At 47.2% G+C, this 14,427-nt stretch overlaps 2 protein-coding genes across 2 annotated transcripts in view; one reads left to right on the top strand and one right to left on the bottom strand.

Moving 5' to 3' along the window:
• Window positions 1-7,063, top strand: part of LOC125945877 (uncharacterized) — a 49,815-nt gene extending 42,752 nt beyond the window's left edge. The window contains exon 2 of the mRNA XM_049668242.1: window positions 2,498-7,063. Coding sequence (XP_049524199.1) covers window positions 5,199-6,197 — 999 coding nt within the window. The 5' untranslated portion in view covers window positions 2,498-5,198 and the 3' untranslated portion in view covers window positions 6,198-7,063. The remainder of the gene's footprint in view (window positions 1-2,497) is intronic.
• The window catches only part of LOC119453558 (translation initiation factor IF-2-like), a 116,426-nt gene that overhangs the window by 76,606 nt on the left and 25,393 nt on the right, over window positions 1-14,427 (bottom strand). The window contains exon 3 of the mRNA XM_049667987.1: window positions 11,208-11,288. Coding sequence (XP_049523944.1) covers window positions 11,208-11,288 — 81 coding nt within the window. The remainder of the gene's footprint in view (window positions 1-11,207; window positions 11,289-14,427) is intronic.

Raw genomic sequence — 14,427 nt, 5'->3', positions numbered from 1 at the left:
GGCGAAGCTTGGCGGCTTAGCTCACCCCGCACTGCCCGTAACTTCTCTGGTAGTGGCTTGCGCTTGGGGAAACATCAAGAACGCTCACAGCCATCCAATTAACAGACCTCAAAACCATGGCCAAGTTCCTCATCATCTGAAATCATATTTTCTATGTACTCTCGCTCCACTCTAAGCGCTCGCCTCGAATACGACAAAGCTCGCCCAAACACGGTGATCGTGCAAAGCAAAGTTTGCCAAATAACTCGTATCAGTGCCTCTGCTCACGCAGAACACATATGTATACACAGAACGTGCAGCGGTCGTTGAAAATCACTTACCGTGGTCTTGGCTGTTCAAAACTGCGAGAGACACCAGCGGCGGCAGAACAATGCGCCGACGCTGCTGGTAATGGCTGCCGCTTGGTCGCTTCGAGCGCGCGCACTCTGAAGACCCGTCGGCGCGGCGTTTCGATGGTTTCGGGTTTGGCGAGGCATTCCCTGCAGCGCCTGCAGCGCTAGCGCGGCTACTCCAAACGGAAAAACAGCGCGGACGCGCATTGCGCGGGATATTTCGAATCTGAGTGCAGAAATTCTCCTGAAATTGTCGCTCGAGGTGACAGCCATGTCGGTCATGGCAGGCGGCTGAGTTGTTCTTTTAGCTGTTTGGCTCGGGTAAGATATGGGCGTATTTCAGCACACCCTATCTACCCAACACCAGTTATTTTTTTTGAAAACCCCCATTTTACAACCGCAACGTCCCCTTAATGTTCATCTGAATGAGGTCGGGGGTAAAATAAAGGTTCTTACTCTATCTAGCTTGTTTTACTCTATCTCGTGGGAGTACCTGTTTTGAGCTTGGGAGGAAAAAGGGCATGTCAGCTGTTAAAACGCCCATATGGGCTAATTTGTGTTTACAGTGTAGTGGACCAAAATATATAATCTACGCAGATGGTACTACCGTGCATTTTCCGTCGAACAATATTGCAAGACTAATTTCAACCACAAATTCTGTCCTTGCTAAAATACATAGGTGGTCACAGGACACTGGTTTACAATAAACACTGACAAAAATTAAGGTATTTTATTTCAAGCCAAAAAATATGTGTGAACTTAGAGGCGGACGTTTTAATAGGCTCTTCAAGAATTGAGCTTGTCCGGTCTGCGAAAACGCTAGGTGTGTTTTTTTTTTTTTGTAGTCATATGTCATGAACTGATCACATCGACTTCCTTGCAAGAAAACTTGCCCAAGTCGCTGGAATACTGATCAGTTTAAAACCGCTGCCACGCAATGTCAAACTTCTCTTATACAATTCTCTCTTCCTGGGTCACTTACACTACTGCTGTCTGGTGTGGTGTGCGACGTCTGCTACCAGCATAAATCGATTATTGCTACCTCAAAAAAATTAATTCGTGCTTCTGTAATGCTCGAGCAGATGCTCATACTGCACCTCTCTTCAAAAAGTTGAAATTACTCACGCTGCACTCTCTGTTAGACTTCAGGTTGTCGTTAGGCCTATCGTAAAGACGAGAAATAACAGCTGTCATACATTACGTCCTTAACGTAGGTAACTAGAAACAGAACAGAACACAGCACACGGTCACCTGAACACTGGCATGTGCCACATTCTCGCACTAACTATGCTTTTCAAATTTTACATCGTCGTTTACGACGCCTGTTAAACACACTTATGCACAACAACAACGATGTCACTTCTTGTCCTGTTTCGCTTTTGTGTGAGTTCTTCAGCGATATTTGAACATGACTGAAGTTGTTACTTCATTTTTTTACTGATTTGTTGCTTATGTGTAAACTGCTCATTTCTTCGCTTTTATGGTTTGTTGTGTTTCTTTATATTGCAATTATGGTTGCTGACACAAGTCTAAGCCAAAATTGTATTATGCATTGTTTGTGTTGTCGATCCTGAATCAGTGCCTGTGCCTCCAACTGCTACCCTCAGACTGCGTGTTAAGGCCACTCAAGTTGCGGTGTGCAACTTTTTCCTTAAATCCCCCATATATTTGTGTGTTTATGGAAATAAAGGCAATTCAACATTCAGGCAAAGGTTTTTTTTTTTTTTGCGGACGCTCCCGTTTATTGCACATTTGCTGCTGCTGCTGCTGCTAGCCGTTCCTGCGTGAATTTTCAGCGCTCTCGGCTGTTCTGCGTGCTGTTTCTTTGGTGCTCTCCGCAGTTCTGCGTGCTACTTCTTTGGCACTCTCGGCGTTCCTGCGTGCTACTTCTGCGGTGCTTTCGGCTGTTCTGCGTGCTGTTTCTGCGGCGGCCTCGGCTGCCCTGCGTGCTGCTTCTGCGCCGGCGGGGGTTTGTCTCTTACCTGGAAACCGGTTACACGTCACATGGCGTAGACCGTACATCTGCCTGCGTACACCTCTCCTCGTCACACGTCTCGACAAACGCCAATTGAACATCGACCTCGTCCACGTGACATTACTGCGTCAACGTATCAGAGTGTGCAGTTGCACGAAATTCTGTCAGCATTCGGCATTGCGTGTGAGAGGTGTAGCTCAAACATAAACATTACATGACTAAAATAACCCGCCGTGGTGGCTTAGCGGCTATGGCACGGCGCAGGTAAGCACCAGGACTGCGCATGAAATCCCGGCCTCGGCGGTCGCTTTCTGATAGGGGAGAAATGCGAACACGCTCGCGGGCCGTGCGTTGGGTGCAGATTAAAGACCCCTTTAGGTGGTAAAAATTTCCGGAGTCCCCACTACGGCGTGCCTCATAACCGGTTACTGATTTTTACATGTAAAACCACAGTGTACATATATGTTTAAGCATGGCTGGAATTTTGACCTGTGACGATGCATAAACATAAACGTTGCGTTGCAAGCATCGCACATTGCATCAGCTGAAAATAATTACAATTCTACACACAGTATCTAGTATTATAGAATTTCATTATTAGCTGCACGTAAATTCAAACAAGTGCGTTGCATCTCCATAATAATAATGCTATTTAGTGGGTAATGACGCTCATAGCGGAATATTACTAGCAGCATCGGGTTTTACAAACACCATAGAACGCTTTTCGCAAATAACTGAAATTTCAGCGGTGTATAAGTACTCCTGTCTGCTGATCGCAAGTCAAATAGAATTATAGTCAGAGCCATCAATACCTCCATACTGCTAAGGGAAGTCGGTAAGTTCTTGCCAGATGAGCCACAGTCATGGCATCAGGTTAGAAGGCCTGATTAAAGAGCTTCAGCTCTCACAAACCTTCCAGCGAAAACCTGTGCAAAGCTAATGTAAGGTTTCTATTCTAAGACTTTCCTATCTTAGCAATTTTTCAGCGGTCCGAGCAGCGTTACACCTTCATTATCCCAGGAACTGACTGGTTATGAACTGTGAGTGATAAACAAAAAATGTAATCGAGCATAGGGAAATCCTGAATTACTCCGGCCAATCAGATCAGCCAATCCCCTTGTCCGGTTTACCACCCGTACACTCCCTTCTGTCATGAAACATGATGGATTATCGATGAATATGTCAAGTTAAATCATTTTATTCCAAAGCGCTGCACACTCCGTCGAGAAGAACGTGGAGGCTGAAGGACGATGCTCCTTGTCTATTTTATAGCGAGCCCTCATGATTGTATTGTAATTAAATTTTCACATTTGTAAAGTCAAGCATGTCGCTCTTTTTTTTATTGCGATAGCAATTATATTGTCACGAGAGTGCGTCCAATAGGGCAAAGCCGACGCTCACCACTGGGGTGAAGAAGACGACGATTATAAAGATTGTCTTTCCGCCATCTTGGCAGTGCGACAGCTTGCTGTAGATAGTTTTTAAATATATTTTCATTTACGCCGTTTCCCGTGGCATTTTGGTGAAGGTGCTAGGTACTACTCAAGACGGAACTCCACAGCAGACGTGTAATGGCAAGTTCCATCATGTCAACAGGCGGGGACATTACGTCAACCACAACACCGGCACCCCAACCGGTGATCCTGATCCAACCCCACGACACTGGCTCTTTTTGCGGCACCGCCCACGTCGACATCGATGACTGGCTTGGGAATTAATTACGACTGCGTCGCAACGAACACTCAGTGGGACCCGACAGTGGCATTCGCCAATGTCGGTTTCTACCTCAGTGGGACAGCGCGCGTCTGGTTTGACACTCACGAAACGGAGCTGACCAAATGGGATCTATGTAAGCAGAAGCTTCGTGACCTATATGGCAAACCAATTGGCCGCCAGTGCGCCGCTTCGAAAGAATTCTCCTGTCACTCCCAATCTCCCACGGAGTCGTACGTGTCGTACATCCTTGACGCTATCGCCCTTAGCCGCCGAGTTGATGCCACCAGGACCGAGGCGGACAAAGTAAGTCACGTCCTGCATGAAAGGCATTGCTGATTATGCTTTCAACTTGCTAGTCTTTAAGGACTGCTCGACATGACATTTCAAGGAAAGCCGGCGTTCTCAAGCACTGAAGCGTCGCCGCATCGCCCAACAATCCATGCGGCTTCAAAGGACAGCCGCTACATCGTCCTGCGCGGACGTTCAGCCACCCAATCAGCAACCGACCACCGATAGCCTTGTCCGCATCGTGTGTCGTGAAATTGAGGCGGTGTCGCCACCTTCCTATTTCGCACGCCCTTCCGACCGACAGTCCAAACCGTCGTGAGGGAAGAGCTGGCTAACGCATGACTCCAGCCTGTTACCTCCCTTCCTCACCCCCGGGTCAGTTCTGTTCTTCCGCCTTACAGAAATACAGCAACGTTGCACAGCTATCGTGATCCGGCCCAGTGGAGAACCCAGGACGATAAGCCCACATGTTTTCATTGCCATGGCGTTGGACATATTTCCTGTACACTGCCGGTATCACCAACCTTCCTCCCCTCGCTCATTGTTTTTTACATTCGCCACGACGACATTCGGCCCCTACAGTTTCCCGCTCGTAACAACTCGCTGCTCTGAGACGCTCCTGCACCAACCCGGAGCTCCAGCCGTTCACCTTGTCCGCCTTATCATCGTTTCCGGTCACCTCTGCCCTGCCGCTTTTCATCGCCGCACCCCTCTGACCGCTCTTCCTAGCAAAACTGAGCAATGCAGCTCCCGGAGGTGACGATGCATTGGACCCACGACCTGCAAAGCCTCTTTTAACCGTGCCCACGCACGAGAATCAACTTTCCGTTGGAGTGGATGACCTACCAATTACTGCCCTTATCGACACCGGTGCACATATTTGTATCATGAGCTCTGATCTCCGTGAACGCTTACACAATGTCCTAAAACCTCCAGAGTCCCGCGTTGTGCGTGTCACTGTCGGCAGAACTCCAGCCATGCTTGGAATGTGCACCACACGCGTGAGTGTCGCTGGCCACCACACTTCCGGGTTTCATGTTCTTAGCCACTGCCCTCATGGCGTAATCCTTGGACTCGATTTCTTGACTGACCACTTGGCTGTAATTGACTGCTCAGCCGGTGTCGTTGAATTTGACTTCCCCGCTTCACCAGACGTTCCTGACACGGTCCAGAGTCAGCTCTCTTGTGCCGAGTTTGTTCGTTTGCCGCCACAAGCTCTCACCTATATTGTCGTTGTACCCTGCCCCAGTGTACGGGATGGTGACTACGTGGTTATTCTGACTACCAGTGTCCTTTCGCCGCACAACATTTCCTTTCCCCACACTGCTGTGACTGGTGCGGCCAACCAAACGTGGCTGCCCTTCTTGAACTTCACACTCAGTCCTCAAGTTCTTCCCCAAGGCATAGTTTTGGTCACTCTCTTGCAATCAGATGAGTGCCATATTTCATTGCTGTCACCTGATTTTACGTCAGCAATCTTGTCCACCGACGCGCACACTTCTCCATCGGTAACGAGCGATATCACAAATATTATTGTCCCGGACCTTCTGCCCTCTCAAGTACACGACCTCCGTCATTTGCTCGTCACATACTCCCACATCTTCGACTTTGACGGCCGTCCCTTAGGTCAAACCTCTCTCGTCAAACATCTCATACATACTGGCGATGCGCCTCCAATTCACCGGCGACCTTATGTCGTGTCACCATCCGAACACCAAGCTATTCAACAAGAGGTTGACAAGATGCTATCAAAGGGCATTACTCAGCCGCCCGCGAGTCCGTGGGCTTCCCCTGTTGTCTCACTTAAAAAGGACAACAGTTGGCGATTCTGCGTTGATTATCAGCACCTCAATAAGATCACCAAGAAGCATTCTATATGCCACTAAAGTACTTCTACCTCTAAAGATGCTCACACTTCGTCCTACATTCTTTACAAAGTTATTCCTCAAATTTTGAGAATGACAGCCAACAAACACATGGCATGAAACAAAACTACGACAGCGCATGCTTTTTATGTTAAATCTTCTCAGGCTGAAATGTTAAAAGCTCGAATCAACAACAGACGAGCGCCCCACGCAAAAGGCCGCGTTTCTACCAGAAAGCTCGCATTCGTGCCACCGTTCGACACAAGGGTTTTCCGGTAAACATTGCGGACACATAAGCTGCAGTTGCCGGCAGGCGTAAGAAGCTGTCAGGAATCTTTTAATGCTACCGCGTAGCACTCTTAAAGGTGAAGCTTAAGCGTCCTCCAAAAATTTTCATAAAAATAATTTAACCACTGCCTTAAGGTCCATGCACGGCTGAAACCCACACACGGCATGGAATGACTCAAATCTATGCAAAAGAAAAATTGTTTATAATATCTGTATGTCGCTTATACATTTAGGAAACGCGAGTCAACAGTTGTTGACACCGACGAAAGGTCTTGGGCGCATTAGTGTACCACGTGCTTTGTTTCGACTGCACTACCTTCAAAACCGGCCCACATTTTGATACAGCACTACGATACATCTATGGGATTGGTCCATATTTAAACAGCGAAGCTGTTTTAGCCGGTGGTTAGTCCGGGGAGTGTGCGCAGGAAAATCTCACTGAGCGATGACGTCACTCCGCGTCGCCTAGCAACGCCGAGCCTCGCAACAGCTGTGTAGGTGGAGCTAAGCCGTGACGTCATCGCGCGCTGCACCGTCGCTTTGCCTAGATTTGCCGACCCATGATGTCATCACGATGAGCTCCCGCACAGCCGTGTCGCCACAGCTGTGGTAGGCGGTGTTAAGGCTTGACGTCACTGCGATGATCTTCATAATATTAGCTCCGCGTCACCGCTGCGGCGACAGAATGCTCTCCGCGCCGAGCATATCGCCGTGCGAAGGGGGTGATCGAAGAAGTGCGTTACTCCCGAAGAAGAGGAAGCACGGCACGAAAACCATCGTGCCGCTATACTCGAGAGCGAATGAGACGACTTCGGACCAACCGCTAGTGTTGCACTGGTGAAGCGGCGGCAAAACGTCGGCGATTTGCATAAGATTCGAAGTTACGAGTTCGCGTTACCGAGCAAAAGCGTGTGTCCAGCCAGAAGCAGCGACAAAACGATCCGGGCCGGCGTCTTAGCCGATCCGAGATAAAGCTAGGCGGGCTCGACAGCTCCGCTGTTTGCACAGTCTTCGCACCACTAGTGTGAAGCTGCCCCAATTTTTTTTTAGTTGCGTAAAGCCAAATTTCAGGCTCCAGTTCTAGGCGCGCGCAGCTTGAACGAGCGCATATGGTTTTCATTCTCGCCTTTTCGCGCTAATTACGCAATATTACTGCTCTGTCCATAACTTTACGCTAACTTGGTGCTTCTTTAACTTCCCACGCTTCATCGTGACCTACTTTTTGTTGTCTTACGTGCACTAGAAGGCCTAAAATAGTTTAATTAACGAGGCGAAAGTGGTTGAATACCTAGATTTCCGAACCTCAAATCGACCTGAACTCTATAAAGAAGGCCCTGTCTTCAAATTCATTCTCTTGTCATTGTTAATGGAACATGATAGGTCGAGGATTCCGTCAAGAATGGTAATGCATTCAGCGAAGTGATATGTATAGGAAAAGTGAACACGCTGAAGTGAAATGGAGCTCAGTGAACGCTATGTATACCAAGAGTGTTCATTTTTTTACAGCGAAGCTGTTTATGCGGACCCTGTGCCATCGTTGTCGGAGTTTGCTAAAAAGAGGCCACGTGACCTAGCAGAAGAGGAGACAAAATAAAGAGCTCAACAGAGGGAAAGGGGTTGGAGTGACCCCTTTCCCCCTGTGAGAATGCTATGAGAGGGTGCAGATGAAAAGGAGAATGGGGAGTGGGGTTGACTTAAGTCGCGCCATCCAACACTCGCGTAGAAGTGGGAGAGCGTGAGACGCGCCAACCAATGCCGGTGTAGGAAAAATGTAGATCAACCGAGGAGTGGGGTGTGTGAGGCGTGCGCGTTAGCGTTGGTGGTATATACGGAACTTTGGTCAAGGACTCGTCTGGGAAAGTCGTAGAAAAAAAAACGTAAGGGACGTTAACGCCGTTACCCGTGAACGCCGACACGTCCCATCCCCCGCAAGTAGCGCCGTTCGCGCCAGCAAAGTGGCCGCGAATGCACAGCTTCGCTGCTCGACCATCTTCACGGAGTGGAAGGGTTGGTGATTTTTTTAACCTGATATCCGTAGTTCTTTCCTTACCACCACATGCAAAACAGACGAAAAGAAGTCGCGTACAAAAATGTGTACACAGTAGTTGAAGAGGATATTCGGCATATACACATCGGCAGGGTCAGATTCTGAGGATGCATCCACGATCATGGAGCATGAAGGGTCGGGGCGTTGTTTAAGCGATTGCCGCAGTAGACAGTAGCTAGGTGAAACATTACAGGATTTGAGCACACTTCGTGTAACCCCTTCATCAATACGAAGAGGAATAAGCAAATTGCGTTCAAGGGGTAGCAGTGGTTTAGCACACGCGCCCTGAACTAAAGCGCGTAATAACTTAATGTACGACGGGAATATAAACTGAATGTACGACGGGAAAGCTACTTGTTAAATATTAGCATATGTCGCGTTCTAATCCACCGATCACGATTAACCGTTGCCTAAAAACAAGTTCACCGTTCCCTCTCACACTGGTTATAACTGCACATACGAAGGAGAGCGTGGTAAAATGTCAAATCCCCTAATTTGTATTTCAAATAAGGCAATGAACCTTCGCAAAGCGGGCGGTCGCCATTGCAGCCGGCGAAGAGCTTTTTCGCTAAAGGTTTCTGACGATTCGATGCAAGCTTCTTCGGACACAAGTGCTATCAATGATGACTAACATCAGCTAAATGTCGCACACGAAAAACATTGACAGTCCTTTAGAGGTTTACTCTTAGGTGACATTTTTGACGATGTATGCCTACGAGCAATGTGGCATTATTATCTTCATCAGCGTATTGTTATCTCCAGGGCAGGGTGAAGAGCTCTGCCAGCGGTTTATTCTAACTAATTCTATGTGCAATTCTAGGTTTCTATTCTAACTAATTCTATGTGCAATTCTATGTTTCTATTCTAACTAATTCTATGTGCAATAATGTTATAAAAATATCATACCATACCCAATTCTCTGTAGTCTTCGACTACGTTTTCCCTATCCTCACGCCCATTCTGCAACTCTTAATAAGCCAAAAGTTATTGGTTCTCCACATTGCATGGCCAGCCCAGTTCGATTTCTACCTTTTAATGCCAACAAGAGCGTCGGCTACCCCCGTTTGCTCGCTAATCATTACCGCTGATTTCCTGTCTCTTAAAATTACGCCTATAGTTTTTCGTTCCATCACTTCTTGCGCAGTGCTTAAATTCGTCTTTAAGTCTTTTCGTTAAGGTTCAAGTCTCTGAATCATGAATTAATTCAAGCAGAATGCAACGACTGCGCACTTTCGTGTTCAAGGGAACAGTTAGTGTTGAGAACAGTAAATATGGATCTGCCAAAGCGTTTGCCTCTACAAACGCTTACGTCAAAGAACACTGTGACGACAACATGATTCTGAAAGCATACTTTACGCCCCAGTCAGAGCACAACAGCACAACTAAGTTCCCAGCTGTTACTTGTGTCAGCGGCACAGACCGCAACAGTTACCGCCAGCAGGACTCCGTGGCACTTCATCGCCGTTGTTCGTCTTCGCCTTCTATCCAACAACAATTGTGGCGAGTACAACACTGTTCGCGCTTTTTCTTCGGCCACCAAGGCGTAGCGCATGTAGCAGATTGGCCACGCAGTTATTCAAAAAATGGCAATCTTTTTCGCGCACACACTGCCCCAAGTGTTGCGAACGGAAGTCACTCATATCTCCCTAAGGGCACGCTTATTTGGCTCCAAAATGTTGCTCTCTGTGCTGCCCTATCAAGCGTTATTTTACTAAGCATCTTAACGAGCAGTAATGAGTTACGCAAGCAATGAAATGCTCAGATACGACAGTCCCGAGTACTCGGCTTCCCACTTCTAGGACGAGGTGATGTTGCTCCTGCACTCCATATCAGAGTAGTGGCAATTCGGCCGCGTTCTGATGCCTACGAAGGAAGCCACTAATAGAAACACGGCAAGTTGCGAAATTGATGCAGGCGCGAATAAACGCAAATGGGTCATACGCGAAACAATGTTACTCTTTCTTGCTTTGTGTCGTTGCTTTTTTCTTCTTCATCTATATACCACCGGATATGCTAATGCCTTCAAGTTGACTGCTTACAGATCATTTGTTCAAAGTTATTATGACATTCTGTTCTCACTACAGTGTTCAACGAAAACCAATCTGGTGAGGAAAGAACCTAATTGAACTAAAACGTTCGAACACAAAATAAACTAAAATATAATCTCAATTGCACCCTTGTTCACAATGCAAAACATCTCATTGCTAACAAAGGGCCCGTATGGGCCCCAGAACGTCGAACCAATATTATATGTTATATTTATTTGTTATGGTATTCATATCTATTTGAACGCCAACTAGGATAACAGCACAGTTGGAATTCAATTGCTCGCTGGCAATTATTATTTTATTCTTTCTACTCAACACAGTGAATTCGACATACAATTGATTACAGTCAATTAGAAGTGAAACTCCTTAGAGCTTCAAATAACTTCGTGGCAACGCAAGAAATTGTTCACATAAACACAAAATTCATTTCTGTATCATTGGGGACATTTACTAGTTCATAAATGCGCGGATGTCTAAATCTATCTGCTGGAGCATTTTTTTTTCTTGTAACCGCACCATCGTAATGCGGTTGCCGGGGCCTGGTTCGACCTAGAGCTCAGCATTTGAACGCCATGCCCACTGGGCTACCACGGCGGGTTCTGCCTGCCGTCTAAAGAGAGCAAACAAATGCCGTGACGTCGTCCTTACCACGGGCTCCTTCCGTCTTAGGTGCTGCTGCTGCGGTGTCGGCTGGCTTGGCGGCGGCCTCGGCGGGGGTGTCTCTCTTACCTATAAACCGGTAAAGAGTCGCATGGCGTAAAACGTACATCTGTATGCGTACACCTCTCCTCGCCACACGTCTCGACAAACGCCGTTTGAACATTGACCTCGTCCACGTGACATTGCTGCGTCAACGTCTCAGAGTGTGCAGTTGCACGAAATTCTGTCAGCATTCCGGCATTGCGTGTGAGAGGTGTAGCACAAACATAAACATTACATCACTAAACGTTGCACACGACAATATTGGCAGGCCTCTAAAGGTTTACTCTTAGGTGACATTGTTGATGATGTATGCCTACGAGCAGTGTGGAATTATTTTCATCATCAGCGTATTGTTATGGCCAGTGCAGGACGAATACCTGTGCCAGTTATTTCCGATTACCCCTGCATTGCCTCAGTTGAACCCATCCAATGCCTGCAAATTTCCTAATTTCATCACATCACGTAATTCTCTGTACTCTTCAAATGCATTTTTCCTCTCGTGGCGCCCGTTCTGACAACGGTTAATAGACCAACGGTTATCGGTTCTCTGCATTGCATCACCTGCCCAGTTCTATTTCTTCCTTTTAATGCCAACTAGGGCATCGGCTACCCCCGTTTGCTCGCAAATCATTACCGCTGCCGTCTTATCTCCTGAAATTACGCCGATTGTCTTTCGTTCTGCTCTAGCATTTTTTGAACTCCTCGTTGACTCCGCACGGCTTGTGATGCTCGTGGGCACCACCTACAGGCAAGTATTCAAGTCAGCCGTCTTTCAAAGCGAACCTTTATTTGCCTTCTCCTTCGACTTTTGCGCTTGTACTTTTTCATTACACCGCATCCGGAGGGGGGGGGGGGGGGGGGGCGGAGCATATGCATACATGGCAGGAGCGTGGCAGAGAGTAAAGTTAACGCGATAAACTCGTTTGGACCTTTCTATCGCGTCGCATGTGCACCATGCCCACTGGAGCTTCCTGGGTGCCGCCACATTAGCCTCTTGACAGCTGTAAATATACGTAACCACCCTCAAAATGACTGCAGAAACTGCAGCGCTTACCTTCCTACTGCCGTGCAAATCTAGAGGGGACGTGGATAGAACTGTAGAGGGGAGGGGCAGAGGAGGCACAGAATAGGTAGAACCGACGCAGTCGCGAAACGCGTGAATAACAGTCTCGCCACTTTCCCAGTTTCCATGCAGGGGGAGACTGCGAAGAGGGGAAACATTCCCGTTTCAATGCGCGCCGCCGACGCCCATCCACATTGATGGGCGTCGAGGTGGTACTGCAAAAATGCCGCTAAACGACGCCCCCTACTGAGCGTCCCTCGGTTTCTAGTAGTACAAAGGGCGGACGTCTGCTGCCGAAAACACAGCGACAGATGCCTCGCAATCAGAACAAAAATCTTGAATTGGAATTTTCTCTTCCGCTTTCGACTGGTCGTTCTCCTTAAGGCTTCCAGACTATATACCAGTATTTCTAGCTGAGTTTCTGGCGGTTACATTGGCTCTACGAAAAGTGCAATCATCAATCTCGGAAGTTGTAATCGTAACGGATGCTTTGTCATTATGTTCAGCTCTCACTGCAAATAGTGGCTCACAAGTTTCGCGTACATTCCAATGTCTTATTCCTTCTAACTTAAAACTAATTAGATTGGTATGGTTGCCTGGTCACAATGGATTAGTTATCAATGAATTAGCTGACAGCTTAGCGAGAGCTGATCAATGAATTAGCTGACAGCTTAGCGAGATCTGCCCTTAATTGTCCAATCCTTCCGATTCTTTCTGTATCAGCTTACATAACCGCGGCTAGGTTCAGAAGACGGGCAATCATGAAAGACTCCTGGAACCTGCCATTAACAAATCTAACTGATTATCGACACCTCCTATTCCCTTCGAACAGAACATTCTACCATAATAGAAAACTTGAAGTCCTCTTTACCAAATTCAGATTTCGCATTCCTACATTAAACTGTTACCTACATCGATCTGGTCTGGCGCCCTCCTCCTTGTGCTCATGCTGTGGTGAAGACGAAACAATAGAACACTTCTTCCTGTCATGCCGCAGTTTTTCCTCATTAAGAAAACATGCTTTAGAAGAAAAATTTAACAGTGCTGGATTAAATATTACGATACCCAATATTCTATCTTTTGGTGCCTCTTCTCTCGGACATTGTCATAGGGATGTTGGTGCAGCTGTTGTGGGGCACATAATTGAATCAGGACGATTTCCTTGCTAAATTCGTAAATTTTACATGAATAAATTCCTTTCGTCATTCGAAAATTTTCAAGAGTGATCCTTAGTAGACTCTGATAATTGTTTTTCTTCTATCACCCGATTCTTGGCCAATCCCCCATAGTGGGTACGAGCCACTTTTGAAGGCAAGCAAGCAAGCAAGCAAGCAAAACACAGGCGTACAATAGAGCCGCCGGTTTCGCTTGTGCTGCGTTATGGATTCCGACAAATGCCCCACACGGAAAACTTCTTCAGGCCAAGTACACTTCAGAGAGGCAAGAAGCTCTGCGAGGCCAAGTACGTTTACGACGTGCAAGAGATCGAAGGGATTGTTTCGGCACGCTGCAACTCGAAAGTGCAGCGGGTATATTATGACGCAGACATACAGGTAAGTTCTATAGGGCATGTGCGCGAGATTATCAATAATGCACGAACCGCTTCCTCTTAAAAGAGCCAAAATGATCAAGTGATCGGCAATAAATGGTGTCAGGGAATAAAGGTCAAATGATGATAGCTAGCCACTACAACACAATCAATAAATCGCACAAATACTTTTCGGCTATGCACGCGTAATGCTCGGCATGTGTCTTTTATAATAAAATCATGTCTGTGCGCGGCGGCAGTTCACAATTTCGCGTGAAGAAGACATGGCTTCGACAGGGCACATAATTACATTGATCTTTTGTTGTGTCGCCCTGTGCTAGTTGAGCCGTGAAACTGCGTTGCCCAAAGTGCTCTCGTTGGTCAAAGCGCACAAGATCATGTGGACGTTACAAGTACTATGCTGAAAACTTGAAAAAACGCGCAAACTAAACGATACTCGCGTCACCCTTTGACCCATCGTCGAATTTGTACTACTCAGCAACCAAATTCTTTTTTTCCTACCTGGTTGCGCCACAGGGCATTCCAAGCTTTTCCCCGTCAGCCCCGTAGCCACT

The sequence above is a fragment of the Dermacentor silvarum genome, chromosome 5 (assembly GCF_013339745.2).
Source record: "Dermacentor silvarum isolate Dsil-2018 chromosome 5, BIME_Dsil_1.4, whole genome shotgun sequence".
Taxonomy (NCBI): Eukaryota; Metazoa; Arthropoda; class Arachnida; order Ixodida; family Ixodidae; genus Dermacentor; species Dermacentor silvarum.
This window is presented reverse-complemented; position numbering and strand designations above follow the sequence as displayed.